The sequence below is a fragment of the Notothenia rossii genome (assembly GCF_949606895.1).
Source record: "Notothenia rossii genome assembly, chromosome: 7".
In the NCBI taxonomy this organism is placed as follows: Eukaryota; Metazoa; Chordata; class Actinopteri; order Perciformes; family Nototheniidae; genus Notothenia; species Notothenia rossii.
The window spans coordinates 31,879,839-31,904,616 of NC_136905.1; the positions used below are offsets into that span (position 1 = coordinate 31,879,839).

Genomic DNA, 24,778 nt, shown 5'->3' on the forward strand with positions numbered 1-24,778 from the left:
ATTACCGCCCTGTGGTTGTATGCCTCCAGGTTTACAGTTCATCTTATTGGACGTGAAGTTGTTGTCATTATCATATGGACATTAGAATTATGGTTATGGAATTATTAAGGTAACAGTGACCTTGACTTTTAACCACCGAGTTGTGACCTCACTTTAACTTTGCTTTCTGACTCGAGACTTTGAAAAATATCCTCTGAATGCCTAAAGATGTATTAGGCAGGGCACACGGATTAAAACAATTGGAACAAATGAATATAACATCAAAATGTAATGGAGCCATAGTTGTCCGAATACATTTCTATCATATCTGCCTTTGAAGCTGATAACGTAAAGGAATATTTCCCCCCTCTGAATTAATTACTAACTCTGTGTAAACTTGAATTTGTAATGTCATACCCGGAAAAAAAAGAAAAACGTCCTATAGTCCAAAGCAAGTCAAAAACTAATGTCATAGAAACTTAGAACATCTACCAGAGCAGTTGCCAAACGTTCGTGTGTGTGTGTGTATTCTATATATGAGTGTGTGTGAGTGCTACCAGCAGACCAGAGGCCAGGCATGGCGGCCCCCAGCTGAGCGCTGCATTGATTTGTTGTTGGTAAACAAACAGCTGGATGCTACAGGTGGATCGATACGCCTCGCATGCCTGCCAGCCTCCCAGCATGCCTTTCTACTGGGTCGACATCGCTCGCCATGGCGCTGCGACCCCGCTGTCACTTGGAAACCTCATGAGGAAAATATTTTGAGTTGCCTGATTGTTTTTAATTAAGCTGAAGGTAATTTTTAACATACTCGCCTGACCATGAAATGAATAAATACAATTTTTGGATGGTATTACTTTTTGTACATTCTAATTATATGTGAGGAAATAAAATATTACATTGTCATATTTGGTGATGAAGTCAGCCATAAGTCCTTTTTATGGTATACTAGTGGCATGATGTTTAACCATAGAGGAATAAAAAGGGTGAGCACTCCAGGGCATGAGGGAAGGAGAAATTAAACTGACTTTAAGACAAAAGAGAGACAAAGAAAATGAAAGGATTAGCAGAGGCAGAGGAACAGAGGGGAGAGGGGAAGGATTTCAAAGCCAGAGAGAGAAAAAGGAGAGTTAGGGGGGATTAGTGACGGGGGAGAGATGGCAGGATATCAGAACCGGTGAGTGTCAGGGAGAGGAAAGTGAGACCCAGCGATGGAGGATGAGTCTGAGAAGAGAAAGGAGTTTAGAAAGAAGAATGCAGAGAATATCGATCCCCTTTTAAAAATCAGCTGATACCCTATGTGTAAATTGAAATCTCTGCACGCAGCTGCAAACTTTATGTTCACATTATTGTCATTTTTCTTAGGGTGGAAACATATAATTCATAAAAATCTCAAGTGAAACTCAGGATAAAACGTGTGTATAATGTTGGCATTACATTACATTAAAACACAATCCTTACCCGACCAAACTCACCTGGCTTTAAGAATAATGGAGTTTAAATAATATAGTAATATTACTTTACCCTTAGCTCCTCAGAATATGGTATTAACATTGTTGTTTTAGCGCATGGTTACTTTCAGGCAATGAACAGAAGCTTCAAAATAAAAGCCTTAAAAAAAGGAACCTGTGTTGGCTGTGTTAGAGCGGGATGCAGAGAGGGATGGGGATGGGGGGGGGGGGGGGGGGGGCGTCTTGCTGTGTCTACATATGTAAAGCAGCAGGGAAGCAGCCGTGTGTCAGACTGAGGCTCAGGCCCAACCTGGGCTCCTCGCTGATCCCTCCAACACATCAATCATCCAAAACAGGGCCATCATGGCCCCGCTGCATGCTGGGAGACACACACATGCTGAGGCACACACACACACACACACACACACACACACACACACACACACACACACACACACACACACACACACACACACACACACACACACACACACACACACACACACACACACACACACACACACACACACACACACACACACACACACACACACACACACACACACACACACACACACACACACACACAAAGCTCCATGCTTAATCCCAAACAAGGGAACACACACACAGGGTTGCAGAACGTATGTCTAAATAGTACACACAAGCACTCTAATGTAAGGTATTGAAGACACATGCATACACATCAGAGGTAAATCGTATGGATACAGTATCACAGTGCGCACACACACAAATGAGAAAACAACGAACATTCTGCAACACACACAGAGAAACTCATAAGCAAAAACACACCAAAAAGTGCACGTAGTACAAACACACACATGGGAGCGTGCACACACAAGAGTCACACTCTCTCTGCCTCCCAGTCTCACACACAGACAAACAGAAATAGGTATCCTGTGCCTACAGGGCGCCTTCACCCCCGACCATCTGTGACGGGTGCCAACACACAGTGGGTGATATTTACATGGAGACCCCCCCTCCACACATACACACACACATTTACACACACATAAGAAAAAAAGAAAAGAAATACCCACAAAGGGCTGCTCGGATCGCTTGATCTCCCAAAACTCATTAAACATGCAGATATATGTAAATATATGCACCTCTAGAAATCCACCTTGGGCCAGAGTGAGTGAGAGTGTGTGTGTATGTTTGTGCGTAAAGGTACACAAAATGTGTGTGAGTTTCACTGTAGCAACTACCGGGTGTCTGCTGTGCGTGAGTTTGTGTAGTTACTGTATATACTTAGATATTTTTACACTTATTTACTACTTGTTGTGAGTGCTACTTCTCCTTGTTATAGGGAATGCATCGAACTATATTAAACTTTTTAAAGGAATAACTATTACCCCTTTAAAGTAATAGAATGTTTAGGGCTGACTATCTGCGTTTCATTTATACTTTCCTGATTTCTAGTTGTGTCCTTTTCAGCTTGGACTTCTAATTGTCGGCAAAGCTGGGTAACAACTCCCACAATCTACTTTGTATAAAAGTAAAGTAATAATAATAGTTTTGCAATTAGTAGGTCATAAGTTAGTATGCTCCAACCACCCGCCCATTTACTAGGGTTTGGTCGCTGTGTGGAGGCCGTGTGTCATGCCCACTGCCTGAAAAAATCTTTAAAAAAATGATACTAATATTTATGCAACTGTCCTGCATGCACGTAACACCTTACAAGCACTGGAGACTGGGGCCTCTGTTTTTGTGAGTTAAATGACGGAGAAAAGGAGAAACTAGGAAAAAACACAAACAATATAAATATATTGATATTACAAATATGAATTACAATGATCATCAAATAATAAGTTAGAGAAATAACTGAAAATATACATACGCATTGTTGAAAATCTACATGTACAGTATGTATGGCTGTAGCTAACCTAAATCCTACCGAGTAATAACACAACTTGATATACATTCTCAATCCTCAAAATACTAATTCATACATTTAACTTAGATAACATGTTATCAGAAATGAAAGAAGACTATGCCAGTTTACATTTAACTTTAATAGTTGATATTCAAACATTGCTAATTCAATTAGTTAAAACACTTGTAAACAATCAGTTTACACATATTTAGATAAACTAAATATAAAACACAAGTCCGATCCTGATGTCTTATTATATTAAGATCATTTTAAGTGAACATCTTTCCATGGAAAAGCAGAGTAGTATTGGATACATTATCATAATCATACCCTGTAAAGTGGCAAATATCAAAGTTTGTATCTATTGGCTGCATACAATAATTAGACCACAATAGTTAATTCATTATCTGCTGGTTATTCCATTATCAGTTTGTCACTGTGTGTTTGGTTTTTGTGAGTGACTTCACACAAGGCGTCAGGGATGATGGTAAACATATGATCTGTCAGTCAAGGCCTGGAAGAGTGGCTGTGTGTGTGTGTGTGTGTGTGTGTGTGTGTGTGTGTGTGTATGTATGTGTGTGTGTGTGTGTGTGTGTGTGTGTGTGTGTGTGTGTGTGTGTGTGTGTTTGTGAGTGTAGCCACAGCGCTGCGGGCTAAATAGTGCCATTATATTCCTACAGCAGCACTAGTCACAGTCAGCTTAAGCCTCAAAGTCCTCTGGGAATCAGAGATATCTCTGCTCAAAGACCGCTGCCACCCTGTGCACTCACACTCACACACACACACACACACACACACACACACACACACACACACACACACACACACACACACACACACACACACACACACACACACACACACACACACACACACACACACACACACACACACACACACACTCGTGGGCATGGTGGCATAGACCCAAGTAGGGTATGAGTGAGTGCGTTGTATGCGTGTTTTTATATTTCTGTGTGTTTTCTGTGTTTGTATCAATAATGCAGAAATGCTGACTGGTTACTCCAAAGGATAAAATATAATTTCTTCCTAATAATATATATATTATTTGTTTCTAAGGTTATTTCTCCATACCAATATCATGGAGAAATGTTGGAATTTGGTTTTTGGTGCAACATTACCAAGCGGCAAACTCTGGGGCAGAGCCGGGACGCCAATAAGGAAGTGCCACAAACTGCAGTTCATCTATTGGCCGATAGGCGATGACTGCAGACAGGAGCAATTTCCATAGACCCCCATGTTAAAATGCCCAACTTTACAGCAGAAATAAACATGTTTCTACCACTGGATGCAATACAAATTATTCGGGATATAGTTAGATTCCACCTTCATGATTATGGATTGGTGAGTGAATTGTTTAATAAATTAACGCAACCATTTTATTTATATTAGGTATTAAAGTGTTTGCATAAATTAGGGCGTGGTCACTTTGATGGACAGGTACGTGCCTCACTGTCAGCTAACAGCAACTTGTCCACTCTGCAAGGCTACAACGTTAGCTAGTTATAGTTACTGTACTTGACCCTTTAGCCGTGTTCGTGGTGATTGTGCCTTTTAGAGAATGTTGTTACAAATACCAGGCAATTAAAATGTCGTACTGTGCGGTTGAGTGTACTAACATAACTTCCAAGAAGTCTACTCTCAGCTTTTTTCGGTGAGTAAAATGATAATATTATACATGTTAACCCTGTTAGCAGGTGTTTGTGTGCTTGTTAGCTTAGCTTGTTATATAGCTTATTAGCCAGCTAAGGACATAACCCTTTATATATATATACAGTGGCGGCCGGCCCATAGGGGCGCCACCCCACCTCTTCCCACATACAAAATAAAAAAAATAAATAAAAAAAAAAAAATATATATATATATATATATATTTCAAAAATATATATATTTTATATTTTTAATTTTTAATTAACAAGGTAAATATCATACAATTGGTATCAGTAAAATGTATAATCTACAATACAATCTTGTTTAAAATTGTGTTACGATGTCTAAAGTTACTGATAAGTCACATGTTTCCTGCCTGGCCTTGCCCTTGGCATTAGTTTATCATTACGGGGCGCTGCCCCCGAGCCAAACAGCAGCAACCAGCACGTTGCAAAAGTCTCAATAGAGAGGCGAAGTCCCTCCCCTTCCAGGAGCCTCCATGGGACCCCGGAAGCGGAAAATTATACATTGAAGTCAATGGAGAGAGAAAAGTTATCTTTTGATCCCATTTGAATTGTGCCACGAATGACACATATGATGTTTGTCAATCTTAAACAATCCTTTCGATGTAAAAAAAGTCACAGTTTCTCGTAAAACTGTTGAAATATAAGACTATGAAAAATACGCAACTAGAAAGACTACAAATCCCAAATACATTTTGGGCCGCGTAAGTGATGTCATAGGCGATAATGCTCCAAGACTGGTTGCGACTCGCAAAGCAAAGAAGAAGAAGATCTCGCAATTAAAGCAAAGAAGAAGATTGCTCCAATAAATTCACTTTTACAAGATGCCTGTGTGCTTTGTACCAGGTTGTAATCACAAAAGTGATCATACCACTTGCTCGTTCTATCGCTTCCCGTCTGATGAAAGGACCAGGACCAAACATATCAGGTAATATACATGTTTTGCATGGAACATAGTAAAGTTAGCTACCTAGCTAGTAGCGAGCATGTTAGTTAGCATTACATTACATTACTTAGCCTTGTCATTTGTATTAGCCATAATTACGATTGTGATTACAACACAGGGAGTTGTGTTCGAAAATTCTACACCCAGCATATTATGCTGGGTGTAGAATTTTTCCAGGAGGAGGAGATTTCCATGCAATGCAGGGTCTTTGGGGATGGGGATGATGATCGCCTCCTCCGTGGTCCACAGTAGCAGAGACTCCGGTCTGTGATGTGCAGCTGTTATATAATATCAGTACATTTTTGAAAAACATTTGATCAAAAAAAAGGATTTGGTCAGGATCTAGAGTCAGTGTGTAGTTTATTAATTAATCAATGCTCTCTACATTAGGAAAACACATACCAGTGTACCAGAGGGAGTCACACACAGCTGTGCCTAGATAACCAAACAAATTGACAAGATAACCAAAATCCTTGAATCTACACACAGCAAATAAACTCAAATGACACAACGAGATGTAAAAAGGAGATCACACATATAGTCGATATAAAACTGGCCGCTTCAATCTGAAGAGCAACTAAAACAAAACACGGGAGTGTATCTTGTTCTTGTGAACACTAATGTTATCCACAGCATACACAGAGACCACGAAGTTCTTAAGGAGAAAACTAGTTGCTAAAACAAAACACGTTAGTGTACCTTGTTAGCTAATGTTAGCTCGCTGACATTAACGTTAAACATTGCACTAATATTACTGACTGAAACCTTGTAAAGCCGGTCCAGCATGCTGGCTAACTCCCCTTTCGTGTATGTACAGCTCTCAACATGCCCAGACTTGTAGTGATTTTCACCTCGTTTTATACTTTTTCGCCTCATTCTGAAAGAAACAGGTGAAATTTGCTAACGTGACGGCCATCTTTGTGATGGTGACGCGTATTGTGCGAGACCAGAGACCTGTAGTTCACTGAGCGGGTTTCACACAAAAAAATGTGTAACTTCACAGTTTTACGACACATTTTAATTTTTTTGACTTGCAAAATGTTCTTTTAATTTGACAAACATCATATGTGTCATTCATGGCACAATTCAAACGGGATCGAAAGATGACTTTTCTCTCTCCATTGACTTCAATGTATAATTTTCCGCTTCCGGGGTCCCATGGGTCGGAAGTAGATGGGCGGGACTTCGCCTCTCTATGGTAAACTGTGCCGCCGAAACATAATTTCAGCCAATCAGCACCGTCAAATATTTTGGTCACGAGGGCGCTCACGTTGGCGTCCACGTTGCTTACGTGCGTTGACGTGAGGTTTTTTTTAGACTCGTGAGGAACTGGGGTAGTATCTATAATAACGCAGTGTAGGCGGAGCCGTGACGTTCAATGAGCTCCCCAGAAAAACAACACAGCTGTTAGCTCTTAGCACTCAGAGCTCACAGCTCTTCATATCTGTTCAGAAACTAGACAAAAGTTAAACAAGTACAAACCACAGACTGTCTGTGTCATGGCGAATACAGTCGCTGGTTTATTTATGTCTGTATATGCCGTTGTTGTGAGTGCGGACGGTCGGAGCATTTACAACGTTAGCTTAGCCAAATCTCCATTAGAAAACACGCATTTTAAAAGGTTTTTCGCCTGCCGTCTGTCTGCAGACATGTCAAAGCCTTAATTCATGGTTTTTACGATCCGGTATCAGTATGTTGTTACTTCGGCATCGTTTTGAAACGTTTATTACAATTAAATCACGGTCAAATATGTTCATCTTGTTGTAGTTGTAGCTCCCTTGACAGCGATTCTCTCTGTAGTTTAGCATACTCAGCCCGACTCAGCCTTGTTGTTCCTGGCCCTAGAACCACGATTTTATGGGGCCATTACATCACCAGAAGTCCCAATTTAAGGGGTCATTTCTCCCCCCAATTTTTTTTTTACTCACTATATCAACAGCCCCACCAAAAATATTTTCCACCAGCCGCCACTGTATTTATATATATATATATATATATATATATATATATATATATATATATATATATATATATATATATATATATTAGGGCTGTCAAACGATTACAATTTTTTATCAGATTAATCACAGCTTAAAAATTAATTAATCATGATTAATCACCATTCGAACTATGTCCAAAATATGCCATTTCTTTATGTATATTATTGTGGGAAAATATAAATAAATGAAAGTAGGCGGATATATCCATTTCACATACAGTATGTATGTATGTTTATTATAACTAGGGCTGTCAGTCGATTAAAATAGTTAATTGCGATTAATCGCCAATTTTTTATCTGTTCTAAATGTTCCTTAGAGGGATATTTTTCAAGTTTTTAATACTCTTATCAACATATGAGTGGACAAATATGCTTTATGCAAATGTTTGTTTATTATCATTTGATCAATGACAAATATTCTGATGAATATTAAACTTAACAACCTCTGAACATTACAAATATCCGCCTCAATTCAACCTGGAACCTCTCTCATACAATACAATAATACAATACAAAGTGTGTGTGTGTGTGTGTGTGTGTGTGTGTGTGTGTGTGTGCGTGCGTGTGCGTGTGTGTGTGTGTGTGTGTGTGTGTGTGTGTGTGTGTGTGTGTGTGTGTGTGTGTGTGTGTGTGTGTGTGTGTGTGGAGACCATGGTGGAGACACTGTGATGGATCGTTGGAGCTATGTGTAACTCAAGGCATATGCTCAAACGGGAGCTGCCTGGACGCTGCAATCATGTTGCGCGCACTATCCGTGCTGAGTGTGCTGACTGTTCGTACAATGCCCCACTGTCTGGCTACCTGCATAAAGTCAAGTGCTCGGCGCAGTTGTCGGCGCAGTTGTCGGCGAAATGTCGCTCCTCTGTTTTAATTGAAACACCTCCTTATATCCATTAGCGCAGCTAGCTAGCACCAGATGCTAACAACAACAATACACGTAAGGTGTGCTCGTTCTCTCTCTCTCGCTCACGCCACATATACACACACCCTCCCGGTCCTCCCGATGGCCAGTCGGTGCCTGCCGGTGAGCGTGGTAGTGTGGTCTGCCGCAAGCGGACGGCAGGAGCGGGGCTGTCAGCATCAGCTTGTAGATGGTTTTTTAAACTCGATGCGTTCTGAAACTACGGGGCGGCCGAGGAAAAAAAATACACATGCGTTAATCGCGTTAAAATAATTAGTGGCGTTAATTTGTTTTAGCGTTAACGCGTTATTAACGTATATATATATATATATATACAGTTTAGTTTATGATTCAGCCTTGGGTAAGACTTTTATAGTCTATGGCTATGACGTCCATAATGCTAAATGGGAGCAAACGTTAAAAGGGGACCCAATTATCCCGGTGGTGCCGTTATAACTGGAGATCAAGGAATGCAGCGAAACGCGGACTTGGTTAGCCTGCAGCCCGCTGTAGTATTAGCTAAAGAAATTACGTTGAACAAGGCTTATTAAGCTGAACATCGCCACAATTGTTTTGCTATGTATCGGTACTTATTTTATTTTATTATCGTGTGAATGACAAGCATTAAGAATAATAAACAATAGCTAATTCTCTTGCAAATTGTGAGCGTGTTAGCCTAGCTTGGTAGCCTCAAATAAATCGGGAGCTTGGAGCCCCGCCTTGTGCTTCAGCAGTAGGTCCCGCCTCGGCTCCGCCTCTTTGCCCTTATTTGGAGCAGGCGGGAGTTAGATTCTGACGTCACTGTCGAGCCGTTAGTGGCCGACACCGCCTACTTTAGGCTTCTCGGCAACTCTGCAGAATCCTATGGGTGACGTCACGGACACTACGTCCATTTATATACAGTCTATGAACATTACGTGAATAAATAGCAAAAGATAATTCCGCTTGGACTGCTTACAGTTTGTAATGTGGATTATAAAAATAATTGGCACACTGATAAAAGAAAGGGATGATGTTACTGAACTTCTTGAAGAGCATTAGTCATATACATATACAGTACATATATAGTTTATTACCGTCTTAGTTGAATACAAAATGTTGGATTCATGATGGCTAGACTGTCCCGGGTAAAGAAATGAAAAATAGCGCAAGAGAAGGAAAGAGGTTAAAAGACAGGTTAAAGTCAGAGAAATCAGCAACAGAACAACGACAGGAAGTAAACACTAAGGGAACACAGTATGGGCTCTGGCAGTGTTCAAAGACTGGTTAATGGAAAAATAAAATGTGAACGGACTTGGACAGTTAGAGAAAACCTTGATCAGTGCTGCTGTCATTTTAACTTAACTTAGTTTTGCCGCATTGCCAGCCGTTGGTACGCAGTGGAATGGAAAAGGTTTTTCTTAGCGAGAGTAGTACAGTAAGTCAATACAATCATTTTTAATTGACATTGTGAGTCAAGTTGTTGGTTTATTTGGTATGTGGCTGTCAAAAGGCCCATATTGTGTTCTGAGCAAATACAACTAAAAACCCTTTGCTTGGATTAAGTATTTGGTATTAAGTATTACACAGCATGACCATAAATACTAATGGCTTAACGGTCACATTTTACTGTTTCATATTGAATTTTACATCTTTGCACTGCATGAAGTCAGAAATGCTTTAAAGATGGAAGATGAGAGGGGGGCGTGTGCAAGAGGAGGAGATCGGATGAAGGAAGATGAAGGACACAGGGTTTAAATAACATCCATTACCTTTTATCTGCTTATGAATATATCCTTAGTGGTTATCATAAATGTTAATAATACGTTTTATTGCTAACAAATGGTTTGAACCCATACTGTATACTGCTGGATTGAGCATATTCTATACTGTGCAATACTGCCTGCAACTTTGTCTCTGATAAACAGCACCACAGATGGCGGTAGAGCAAGCACAGTGGAGAGCAGATAGAGGAGAAAGAGAGAGAGAAAGTGTGTTTCCAGCGTCTCGTCTCCTTCACAGTGCTGGAAGGTCAGCCGAGCCTCGAGCCGTAACACTCGCTCCCTTTTCTCTTCAGTCTCGCTTTTATTCCAGCAGCAGCAGCAGCAGAAGCAGCAGCAGCACTGCAGCGCTCCTTGACAATTGTCATCATGACGAATCAATATAGACTCTCCACAGACACCTCATCCTCACCCCCCCCGCTGCCGCCCTTGAGTTTTTCAACACTGATCCAGCAGATAGTCCAGTTAAAGTCTCTTCCCAGGACTTCTATTTCATAGTTTATCCTTCACCTCTCTTCTATCCCTCCTTCCGCCTTTTCAATTAGTGTACAGTATGTTCTCTGTCTCTGTTGGATCGTCCTCTGTTTCACTCTACGCATCATTTGAAGATGTAAAGGTATAATATGCACCATTTCCACTTGTAAAGGACTAACAACAACCAAGGGTTTGTTACTTACTGTGAGTTGTGTACTTACATTATACCAAATGTTCAAAAAAACAAAATGAATCTATAATTTCAATTCAGGTAACGGTAGGTTATTTTGTTGCATTTAATTTCTTTGGATTGCCTTTGCGCATGCATCAGAGTTCGGGTGTTTGCTAGAAGCTGTCATAAACTTGACTTTGGATATTGTGTATCCAGTTTTAAGCCACATTTTCAGAATACACTTTTCAGAACTATACTTTTTTTTAAACTGAATGAACGATTACAGACATTGGACCTTTGCATCAGAAATTCAGAAATTAGAGAAAACAAGCCGAGCAAATGTTAGTACTTCACGAACATAATTTTCACATTAAACTCCTTTTCTCACAGTTTTTGCCAATTGTGTTTACTTGGTCTGTTTGTTTCGGAAGGAAAAGACCCCTGCAGATTATAAGGATCCATATAAAACTTTACTCAAAGTCTTAATCTAGAGATATTTAGAGAAACAAATTGAGCAAACGTCAGCGGCATCTTGCTTTGCTTTGAACAAGGTGGAAGAAACATTGATTTTCACGAAAATCTGCTTTTTTTGAGTTTTTAGCAGTTTTAATCATCTTGTTTGTGACCTCAAGGATAAAAAGCTTTCTGATATGTCATAATATTGTTGTAGAAAATGTAGCATAAATAGTCCTTCTTGAACATTATTTGCTGTGGACTGGATTGGGTGAGCCATGATATTTAATCCTCACTATCTGTAATAAAAGAGTGATTTTAACGTAGGAGTTTCTAATTTGAGGTGTGTTTCATTTTTCTTTCTCCATGTCCCTCTTTGCGTTGACTTCAGGTGTTATTACACTACGTTTTATTTTCAGCTGACATGCAATTGCGATTTTGTGTGTAAGTGATTCTTTCCAATCCGTTGTAAAGTTGACAACCACCATAAAACCAATCAGTGTGTGTGTGTGTGTGTGTGTGTGTGTGTGTGTGTGTGTGTGTGTGTGTGTGTGTGTGTGTGTGTGTGTGTGTGTGTGTGTGTGTGTGTGTATGTGCTGATTAGCGAAGTGCTAAGGCATGCGGCACGTAAGACGCGAGTGCTAATTCGTGCTGCAAGCATCACAGTGACTCGTCTCGGCCCTCCGGTAATGAGCAGCACTGTCGTTATGTGGCTCAGCTCCACGGTGTTTCCTCCCCGTCTCTGCGACATACTGGGCCTAGGTAATTGGTCACAGAGGGGACAGTAAATCTGTGAGAGGACGTGGGAGAAACACAGAGATGGAGCAAAAAAGTGTGTGTCTGTGTTTGCAGGAAGAGGTAGGTGATAGAGGACAGGGGGTGGGTGTCTTTCATCTTCACAGCTTTTTCTCTGTAAACCTCTAACTGTTTACAAGGATTGAAGCCTATTTGCACACATACACACACACACATACAAAGAGAGCCCCCCCCCACCTTTACTGCTACCACCCACACGTATATACAGTAAATGACCTCAGCGCGCCACAGTCTCTGAGTATGGATTCTAATCAGACGTCGGCAGTATTGTGTCTGTCAAACCCGGCCAAGGTTACTTAACCTTCCAGTCTTAATTTCCCTTCCATTTTAGCTCCTTCCTCCATATCAAACATCAGCACATCTATGAGAGAAAAAAAGAAAAGAAGAGTGCGGGGAGGAAAATGAAGATTGCCATGCTTGGCTGAAACTCGCAGATGAAAGTAGAGGATGATTCACGCTGCTGTGGCAAAATGAACTGAACTGTGCTGGGCTATTTTTAAACTTCTATACATTGCAGCTACTGGAAGGGGACACTGTGAAGCTGAGAAGTTCATTTCTATATCACCAGAGAATGGGGGGTTCCTGGAAAGTGTATGGAAACTAGCGCAGTTTACCAGGAAGATACGTTTTTGGTACATTCTGTTAGCTAGATGAGTTAGTTATCACTTAGTCTGACTGTGGACTAATTTTGTCACCTAGACATATTACAAACGTCCAAAATGCCGTCACAATCCTTTACAGATGTTTAGTTTGGATCAAAATGAGGGTCGATTGGAAGATGGCTATGGTTAGAATGGACAGCAGAAGTAGGAGGGTAGAAAGTTAGAAAGGGAGCATTGTTCCCCAGCTTGTTTGCCCCAACTTTACAAGTTGGAGTAACAACTTTAAGAGGCGATCAATTGTACTTTTCGAGAAGGAGGTTGGAAATGTATTTGCGTTACCAAATCTTTTCAAACTGCTGAATGAACCCAAACAATTCTGATTTCGTCTATAAGACAACAGTGTAAAGGTACTTAACTTAGCAGTGTTTAGCTATTATGCCTTGCCTTGCCTTGCCTTGCTTTGCTTTGCTTTGCCTTGCCTAACTTACTTTTGTCTAGTACCGTGTTCACTGGAGCAACGACAACTGCTGTTAGAACCCTAACCCTTAGCGTTGAGATTGGGATGTGTCCAGCATTTCACACACAACTTTTTGAACATTATGAGTACACCTTCTGGGTACTAATTATATTACAACTATATTTTTCAGTATGATTGCAATAATGCAATTTAAGACACATCAGCATGCTCACAATGAAATACTGGTGATATTTATGTATCATGTTTAACAGTTCACCACCATCTTAGTTTAGTATGCTAACATTTACTAACTAGCCCTAAACACAACGTGCAGCTAAAGTGTAGATTCAGGCTCTGCCTGTTGATGAAAGTTGAACATCTTCAAATAAAAAACAGCACAACATCTAGAAGCAGAGAAAGTGCCTTTTCTCTCTCACCTGAAAGGTCCAGAGGCCCTGTGGCTGCTCCCCCCAGCAGTGCACCGTCATCAGGGTCCAGTTCTTCAGGCCGGCAGTGGACGCGTCATTGGGCCTTCTGTCCAACAGCAGTGAGACAGTGCCAGCTGGAGACGCCAGGCTTATGGAGAGGTCACCGCGACACACCGCGCTAATGCTCACTCTCACCTGGTGAGGGACAGGTGGCAAGAAACAAAAAAGACGGAGGTGTGAAAAGGAAGATTGATAGAGGGTTAGAGAAATAGGGAAGACAATACAGAGGAGTGGGTGGACAGAAGACAAAGAGCATCGAGCCTTCCCTTTAGTATCACTGTATGACACCTTGTAGCTGTTTACTGAAAACGAGGAAACTAACTGAAATAATACGCATTTTATTGACACACACTTTGCTGAATTGATAATTGATAATAATTGTATCTTAAAATTAGTTATTTGATATTAGACACATTTGCCCTCTTACTGAGAGTTTATTCAGAAAGTTGATACCCATATACAGTACGCTTCATATGGAGATAGCTTAGCATAAAGACAAGGGGAAAAAACTAGCATATATTCTCTATCCTGTTTAATAACTTGGTATTTAATTCATATCAAATGTATGTAAGAATAACAAAACATTTTATTTTTGAATGCATGCAGTTACTGCGCTTTTTAAAATAAATGTTCAAATAAATACACCCCCCAAAACATTTTTGAATTTACACTTTTTGGTACACTTGGTTTTTGTACCCTTTACCTTTAAATCATAAAAAAATAATGACACTTTTGCATGACTTTCTTACATTTAGGAAGAGAGCCAGGATATTTTTTTCATTTCCAGTCTTTGTGCTATGCTAAGCTAACTTTATTTGTAGCATACAGGCATGAGAGGGGCACCAATCTTCTAATCTCTCTCTGCATGAGAGTGCATTATGCATGTTTCCTAACATTTTTAACAATTCTCGTAAATGTGAAGCTAAGCCTCCTCGGACCAATCAGTGGTCATTAAAAGGTGCCAGATAACTGTACTCATCATAAATATCTAAAGTAATTCATGTGACACATGGACGATTAGGCAAATTGGAGGAAATTAGTCAAATTTATATCGAAATCCAGTCAATATATACTGTGTATAGCAGACAGTTGGACATTGATCTGTCCATAGCTACCCAAAGATGAAGACAAAGACATGTAAAGAGCAAAAAAGAGAAGACACATTGAAAGAAATGGCTGAGGGGAATATGAGCTAAATGATTTAAATAAGCACTTGCAGCCCCCAAACCCCCACCCAGTAAACACTCTCCCTGTCCCTGTTCATCAGTAGCAGCACATCTGGTGTGACAATGGCACATCGCAGAGAGAGCCGCCAAGCTGCAAAAAGACTGACAGCCCGCTCCTGTTTACAGCGTGTTACCACGGCAACACGTCCATCAATCACACCTCACAGCGATGGCCTGACCCACGCTTTCTGCCAGGGAGCAGAGCCGCAAAGATGAAGCCTTTTCAATTTACATGCTGACACACTCCCGCACTCTCTCTCTCTCCTCGCTATTTCACAAGTACATACAACTCACACACACACACACACAGTTAACTCGCACAAACTTGTGCACGTACACACACAGGGTATGTATGCCTGCTGACACAGTTAAACATAAACACATTTGCATGTATGTGCCTGTGCTCAAGAAACACCCAGTGTTGCCATTTTCTGCAAACGACACAGCCAACACATTACACATCTCAGTATGATGCTTTTTGAATGTTCACTGTTCTCAGAACACATGAAACAGAAACGCCAAAACGTATTTCTATGAAATATTGAAGCACAAATTATTTTTCAATAGACACTGAAACAGCCCTTTTACAACAGTTTTATCAAGAGAAATTGACAATAGTTCAACATTCGGGGAAATACTCTTAATTGCTTTCTTGGCGAGAGTAACATGAGAACAATGCCACTCTCATACAATATCTGTATTTGAAATATGAACCTTTAGCCAGTTAGCTTAGCATAGCATAAAAGGTGTTACAAATGGGGGTGTGCAGCCTGTCGGTTGCATCTCCTCTTATAGTCACTGCAGCGGCTCCTGACTCTTTCATTTGTACCTGAATATGTCAAACCCATCCAAATCACGGCCAACATTTGAAAAATGTATTTTTTAGACCCATTTTTGGATGAACGATGTTGGCCAGTGTCAAGCTCACTGACAAACACTGCATTTCCTGTGAGAAATCCATAATAAAAGTAAACTTGTGTTTTGCCAGCTAAATGCTTTTAATTTGAAATCACAGCAGTACAGAGGGTGTTTCTCAATCGCGAGGATGCTGGCTTGGTAGTCGCGTACTTCCAAGTCACTTCCTTCAGAAACGAAGCAAGTATACTTCCAAGCAGGGCCGGCCCTAGACTTTTGGGGCCCTAAGCGAGCTTTGGCTTGGGGGCCCCCCTCACTCTAGCGCGTTCTCACTACACACAACACGGAACCAACTTTTGTCTTATGATGTTAGCATGAGCACATATATTGTATAAATAAGCATGTAAACACTGTGGACCTAACTTCCTCTAGGGGGGGTCCTCATCTCCGCTAGGAGGGTCTGGGGGCATGCTCCCCCGGGAAGATTTTTTTTTTTAAATAATGAAGTTAAAAGCATCAATCTGGTGCACTTTGAGAGCAAAATTAAGAGATCTATGGATACATCTCTCAACATCCATATGAAACACAACTGTAAACAGATTTTATTTTTCTTATATTTTACAAATCACTCCCCTTTTAAACTGTATTCTTGTTTTGTCATATAGTATTTCACAACTGTTTTTCATTTATTCTCTCTGGCTGTCCATCTCATAATGTTCACATAGAAACTAGCTGTCAATAGGAATATCATTCAGAAGAATTATAATTTCTTGCAAAAATTTGTTACAAAAAGAGGTTGCACATTTAAATTCAGGTGTTGTTATGGCAACGTCAGTGGCCAAACAGCCACATTTACTGCTGCAAATACGTTCAAACATGCTGTCGATACGTAAAGCAGTGGCATGCCACCATTTCAGCTGAACTTTTCTCAGAAATACTGTCACATAACATCATTTCATTGCTAGGTTGATGCTTAGCTAAGCTAATTATGACACACTTTAACTGACAGAACTCAGTATCAACTGTGTACTGTAAGGTAGCTTCTATCTTCATGTTGAACAGTAAGTCAACATTTTCCAGAGAGCTTTCTTTGAAATCACCAGGTAATGCTAAAAAACATTACATTTAGATTGTATGACTAAGTGTTTATTTAATATATCTGGCTAGCTATAGCTACTTGCTAACGGTTTAGCTTACCCCGTGATACAAAGTAACTTCAACGTAGCTGTAATTTATGCTTTGCTTACATGTTCGCATATCTTGGAAGTTTACTGACATTTACATACCATTTACCTGGCTCAAGTGGTGGCTCTGGGGTTTTTGTGTGAGCCACCACTTGAGAATTGTCGTCTTTTTTAAGAAAAGATTTTCTTATGTCCATCTTCAAAAACTCTGAGTCCGACTGACAGTTTAAACATTGTCACAGCTCACAGGATAGGTACCTGTCAGCCAATAAGACAGATGTTTATTTCCATTCAACTCTCTGGTTGGTCTAGTGCAGGGCTATTCAACTACACATTCAGTTGGGCCAGATTTTATAACTACAAAATTCAGCTGGGCCAGACATTCAGCGGCCTGTAAAAAGCGGGTAGTGACACATTTTAAACCAACACATATTACTGCGATGAAAAACATGCAATTTTAATTCATTGTTCATCTAACAAAGGTAGGTCAAAAAGTGCATAAAACACAACAAATTAGCATTAATTTAACAGAATCCTAAAAAAAAGTGCACAGTTGTAGCATTACATTTGTTTGCTTTAGAAGTCAAATATTCAGGTTTTTTTTTTTAACCAGGCACATCACAAAGTGCATTTACTGAATACAATAATAGCAGTCTTAATAAATGTCCTCACATACAAAAAAAACAGCTAAAGAGCTCCAATGCAACACAAAGAGGTAGTACTGTAGCAATACTATTTTTTCACTTTACAATTAATAACAAAAAAATCATACGTTTTGGTCACATTTTACCCAGATACATTACAAAGTGCATTTAAATGAATACAAAAAGAACTGTCAAACCCTTCAGTGCACAAACCCATAACAAGGGATACAGGTAACTATATGAATGAATACTACACTACACGTCTACTATAGTAAACTAGGTGCTTACTATCACCTCATTTGTGATTTGTCATCGCTGACTTTCTCAACGGGAGAAGGGACATTTTTTGTTTTGAACAAGAGCAATGATTTTTGGCTCATAGGATGTCAATGCAATCCTAAGACATTGGGTAAGAGTGCTGTCAGTCAGGGAGCAGCGAGTGCTACTTTTGATTGAGTTCATGTGTGAAAAGCTTGATTCACATGTGTATGTTGATATACTGAGCACACAGATCGCTACTTTCTGAACGTTAGGGAACTGCTGTTTTTTGACATCACTCCAAAACTTCGCTGGCCCGTTAGTGCGCTGCATGTCAATAAGTTCCAGTGTATATTTCCCCTTATCGATGCAGGGGACCACTTCCTTTGCTCTGGTTGATACGTCCCCCTCTATTGCAACAGTGAATGGGTCTCTGGCAAAGCCCATCATCACCTCAGTGGGCAGAGCAAGTCCATCCAATCGACCGGCAAAGTTCTCTTTCAACCTCGCAATGAAATCTGTCATCACATCCGTGATTTGTGCCGGAGATGTGATGTGTTTGGGGAGCGTCGGAAAATGCAGCATCCGACCCGTGCTCAAGTCGGTCGTGAAAAGGTCCAGCTTGACTTGGATCTTCTCCACAAGATCAATGACCGTTTTTTCTCTGTTTACGCTTCAGAGTTGAGAGAGACATGTTTTAGAGTTGCTATCATAGGACCACCGTTACTAGCACCACTAGATGCACTTTCAAAAAACGTGCTGCGTTGTGGTTTGGTGGTTTCTATGCAACGCGGAGTGTTGCGTTCATGGCCTGTACTAGTGTAGGAATTTGGCTACGGGAGGCTGGGCCACTCGGGAGTTGGTTCTGGGCCGCATCTGGCCCGCGGGCCGCCAGTTGAATAGGCCTGGTCTAGTGTCTTGCCTCTGTTGCATTCACTGAACACGGGAAATTACAATTCTGCCGTCCTCTCTAGTGTCATGATGAGGTTCAGGTAAAGCATGGTGGATGAATTACAGTGGGGCAAAAAAGTATTTAGTCAGCCACCAATTGTGCAAGTTCTCCCACTTAAAAAGATGAGAGAGGCCTGTAATTGTCATCCTAGGTATACCTCAACTATGAGTGACAAAATGAGAAGAAAAAAATCCAGAAAATCACATTGTCTGATTTTTAAAGAATTTTTTTGCAAATTATGGTGGAAAATAAGTATTTGGTCAATAACAAAAGTTCATCTCAATACTTTGTTTTATACCCTTTGTTGGCAATGACAGAGGTCAAACGTTTTCTGTAAGTCTTCACAAGGTTTTCACACACTGCTGCTGGTATTTTGGCCCATTCCTCCATGCAGATCTCCTCTAGAGCAGTGATGTTTTGGGGCTTTGGTTGAGGTATACCTAGGATGAAAATTACAGGCCTCTCTCATCTTTTTAAGTGGGAGAACTTGCACAGTTGGTGGCTGACTAAATACTTTTTTGCCCCACTGTATATGATTGACTCAATAATATAATACATGACTTTGAGAGTAGGCAATCTAGGCATATTAAAACAATTAATTAAACATACTTATCATGGCGACGGTGTACTGAGATAATTTTTTTTTTTTTTTAATTTTCATAATTTATTATTTTTTCATTTATTTATTTTTTGCTAGGGGGCCCCTAGTGGCTGCGGGGCCCTAAGCGGCCGCTTATGTCGCTTAATGGGTCGGGCCGGCTCTGCTTCCAAGCCACGGCTTCGGAAAATGAAGAAGAATGGAACAGGCTAACAAGTGCCCCCCAGGTTGGGAACCACTGTTCTACGCCACTACATACTTACATTTAAATGTGTGCTGCGTCTGTTCCGCCATTCTCCGCAAGGGTTTTTGAAATTGGTCCTTGCGCAAAGCATTGTGGGGATTTTAAAGACTTAAAGTCTACCCATGTGCAGCCTCGAAATTTCCCCCAAACAAAGGACGCGGCCTCGTGGAATTCCAAGTATGCTGGAGATTGGAACAGTCCTTCGGCGGCCCTCGATGACGTAGCATCCTTGAAATATTGGCTTGGAAGCCAGAATCCTCGAGATTGAGAAACGGCCAGAATGTTCAGTTTACAAGTGAGATCCTGGTCAGTTGTTTTCCCCTATTTACTATCTTTATGCTAAGCTAAGCTAAAGAGCTGCTTGATAAGGCTTCTAAAAATACCAACCTTCTCATCTAATTCACAATCATATGGGTATATCCCAAATAATTTAAAATTCTGTAAGATCATTATTATATTTGTTTCCAACGAGACTCCTTAAGAAAACATATAGTTCACTGTAGTGTTTTAAATCCTGACCTGGACGTGCTCTACAGTGTTGACCTCATTCTTCCTCCCACGACAGGCATCTGATTCTATATCAACACTGACCACGCCCCCTGGAGAGAGGATCCTAACCAATACAAAAAACATTACATAAGTCAGTCAGACCTCAGACATCTTTATGCATGAATAATAAACATTTATCCACCCTGAAATACACAGACACACACAAAGCAGTGACAGCATGTCTGAAGATAAGATGAAAGATTATTGATTCCTGTGAAGAAGACATAAGGTAAGGCATGTGATGCAAAGCAATATAAATAGAACATCAGCAGCTATCGGGGGTTAAAAACCTAGTGTGTAGTCGAAAGTGGTAGTTTTCCATCAAAACCTTTCAATCCTGCTTTCTTCATCTCAGAGACATATGGAGAACTAGACCATGTATTTCTCCTGAACATCTCGAAGCATGTATCCACCTTTAAAATGTGTTGATAAGAAAAGTGCGCTTCTGGCATCGGCCAACATACGTGTCCCGTCTCATTCAAAACTTCTTCTTGGATTTTGACTCGGACTAGGAGACAGAACCTTGCTGCACACTGAGATCCTTGAATGCATCTTCCTTTGCTGTTCTAAAGTCCAGATTCAAAAAGGGGATAGATCCTTTGTAGTCAATGCAAACGTGGTATCGTCTTTTTTACAGTTAATCAAATTTTAAAGAATTTCTACAATTTCAGTTTCATAACATTTTAGTTTGCTTTACTCTCTGTATTCCTTTTTTAAATGGTTTGGGTTTGGCACATTGTAACTGTGTATTTTCAAATGGTTTGGGTTATTTTGAAAGGTGCTATATAAATACATTTAATTCAAGTTATTACCTGGTAGGATGTAGTGTAACATCTTTGATGCACTTCCTCTGTGGAGAAACTGTGTTAAAGAGCGTGGTCTGCTGCACCATCAGCCCGGCATCCAACAATCCAAAACCATACCTGGAACAAGAAGGGAACATAAAAGCATATGGGTTTGTTTATACAATCAGAAAATAAATCCTTATATCCCAACACACATGTGATCTGGAGGCTTTTACTGTATACGTGGGCGGCTGAATGTGCTAATGGCTCCGACATGAGGAAGCAACAAGTCATTGAGGAAGATGATGTTGTCCTCTGACATGATCGCTCCCCTCTCTCTCCGGGGCTGAGGGCTGCTGTGTGTACCGCCTGTAATTGCCCGGAGGATGGATTCCGAACAATGTGCCATCTCACGGACTGTAATCAAGCCTCATTATTCATTCTTTACCACCCCAATCTGGGTGCTGGAGACACAATGGGCGACCCTTAAGCGGCGTCGCTGCCTGGTGACTCTGTGACCGCTGCCTACACTCTCTTCTCCACTTTACCAGACATCTCTTTACGTCTCTATTGAATCATCCGCTCTCATGTTTCCTCTTTGCCCTCTTCTTCCGCAGAGCAGCCTGCTATTCAGTGTTCTTTCCTCTTTAAAATCTCCTTCTCTCTCCTCCTTTAAACCTGTATTTCTTGCATCAGAACTCTCCTCCTCATAAGTCTTAATTCTCCCTCACATATTTAATTTTCTCTCTTTCACTTCCCTCTTGTTAAAATCACAGTCCTCAGGCAGAAGGGCCGTAACAACCTTCATTCTCCCCAACCCCTCCTCTAGGAAAATCCAGAGGGGGTGACAAAGAGCTAATTTCTGCCATTATTACCATACAGACCTTATGCCGTTAATCTGCAATAAGTGAAATTCATTATCCTGATGACGGGGTCTCCGGGAGCAGCAGAAAGAGAGAGACAGACAGGAGACAGGAGCGAGCTGATCAATAACTCAATCTGCCGCCCGGCATGGGGCTCCGTCTCCTCCGCTCAGACTGTCAGTGTGTCTGAGGAGGGGGGGCATGCAGCAGGGCCCACAGCGTCCTCGTCCTAACAGCACGTCGCACGATCAATGTACACAATCTAATCAACCAGTATCACCACCAATGACTTTTAGCATGTAGGGCCCCGGCATAATAGCATTAGGCAGACGGGTGTGTGGGGTTAAGGTGCGCGGCTGAAGTTCAAGGTCATTCAGGGGTTCAGAGAAAGCTGTGAAGAGTCGGAGCAAAACACAACGACTAAAGCTGAATGCAGAAGACTAGAGGAGAGAGGAATCGACTTGGACCCTAATGAGAAGTAAAGAACGTTAACATACTGTATATTTGTTTTGCTCTTAAAAATGCGATTAAATGATTGGAGGTGTTTTTGTTTAGTAGTCAATGTTTAATAGAAGCCATTACAAATCGACTGATCTGTGATCCTGAATGCTAAACCATATTTAAAAACGCATTAAAAACATCTTAATGTGGCTGGTTAAACAGCTATGACAAAACCAGAAAAAACGTCTTTGAACCCACTTGAGCGCGGGAATAAAATCAAATTTTGTAAAAATTAAATTAAACCATAAATTAAATGGGGCCTAATATGCTAATTCTGTTTAATATTTTCATTTTGTGCCTCTACTGTGAAATATTTACACAATTTAATGTTCAAAAAGCTATACATTTGTTCATACTGTGCTACTGCACCTCTTTTCACCCTCTGTCTGAAACCAGAGCCCAGTCTGCTCTGATTGGTTAGCTGGCCGGCTCTGTTTTGATTGGTCAACTGCTCATAGATAAGCCTATCATGCACATGTGTCGAAGCACTTGCCAATATAAGCGTGAATGTAACAAAGTGATGTCACAATCTTATGGAAGAAAACAAAGGATTCCAATGGAGAGAACTTTGAGATGTTAGCCGTAACACAACAGACTCCTAAATGGTGGTAAAGTTTGGTGGTGTTTGATTTATAATCCTCATTGGACCCTGACTCCAGCTGCTTAAAGTAGAGATAGTCCGTTTATTGTGTGGGGAGATTCTTATGTAGTAACTCTAGTTAATATCTTGGATGCAGTGGAAACACTAATATACTTTAATTTCTGGATATGGATACCTAAAATGGATAAGTTTAATAATAACACAAGCAATAACAATAGATCATGTAAGATATTTCCCAGTGTGGGGAGAGCTGATACCCTGACTTCTCATAAAACAGGAACAGTTGGTGACCGGGGCCCGCCACCCTGCTCCCTTTTAGTGATTAAATATACCCTCCCCATCCTGTACCCCTTAGCGAGAGCTGTGCACCTATTAAATCCTACAGCTCCCGCTGATCGATCGGGCTTGCCCCAGCTCCACGGCCATAAACCCACAGACATATATCTGATAGAGAAAGCTGCAGGAAACAGGTTTACCCACGGTAGAACATGATGAAAATGACAGATTTTATGTCCCCTTCCATGTCAATGAAACGCAACCACTGAGCTGAGCAGCCTTGAAGGAAGAACACACAGCCTTCTCAGCCATTCCAAGTGAGTAACACACGTGCAGCGTGAGCCTTGGGATTTCTCCAAACAACATGATTTATAGCAGTATCTTTGTGGGACACTGCTCAGTCATTGCAGGATTTGTACATTTTTCTGACTCGATTGAGGTTTTTGGAAAGACTGTTTAAGATGAAACCCACATCATATCAAGCAATTAGTCAGAGAACAGTCATCACATTTGTTCCTTCTCCACCTCCTGCGTGGTCGTAGGCAGGTTGAGCCAAGCCGACTGCAGAGTGACAGCGGATCTTCTGTCCACGCAGCACGAAGCATGTTAAATCCCCGACCCCCCACCTCCACACATATCGAATCCACGGCCCTCGCATTTTCTCCGTCTACTTTCACTCCTCGACGGCAAATGCCCTTGCACACTCTTAACTCCCTCCTTCTTTTTATCCATTAGGACGAAGGCCACTCCCACCCCCCACCTCTCCATGGGGGCCTCTTTGTAACTGTCGAGGAACCCTTTTCACTTTTTGTTCTGCGGGCCTTCCCGGGTCCTTTCTCTGTTGATATTCACACCATCTGCCAGCAGCGTAAGGAAGGTGAACACAGACCCTCCCAGCACTGAGACATAAACATCTCCAGGGTCGGGGTCTCCGCTTTCGTCTTTGCACACGGCACTAAAAACACAGCTTTAACAACTGGTATGCTGCAACCAAAACAGGTTTTTGCAGCCATCCAGGGACCGAGTTACTGCGGCCTCACCCCTTGTTTGCAGTGGTACGTCCTGCTAAGTCCCCCCCCCCAAACCATCCCCAATAGAAGTGGCTGTAAAGAATCACTCAAGCCGCACTAAGCAGCTGCCTGTGAGTTAGGTCATTTTC

General features: G+C 41.1%; 1 protein-coding gene across 4 annotated transcripts in view; it reads right to left on the reverse strand.

Moving 5' to 3' along the window:
- Positions 1 to 24,778, reverse strand: part of LOC307013871 (proprotein convertase subtilisin/kexin type 4-like) — a 246,017-nt gene that overhangs the window by 17,409 nt on the left and 203,830 nt on the right. For all 4 annotated transcript variants that reach the window (XM_079641472.1, XM_079641473.1, XM_079641470.1 and 1 more), the window contains 3 exons: positions 21,406 to 21,516; positions 20,564 to 20,657; positions 14,033 to 14,218 (listed from right to left, as the gene is read on the reverse strand). In XM_079641472.1, coding sequence (XP_079497598.1) covers positions 14,033 to 14,218; positions 20,564 to 20,657; positions 21,406 to 21,516 — 391 coding nt within the window. The remainder of the gene's footprint in view (positions 1 to 14,032; positions 14,219 to 20,563; positions 20,658 to 21,405; positions 21,517 to 24,778) is intronic.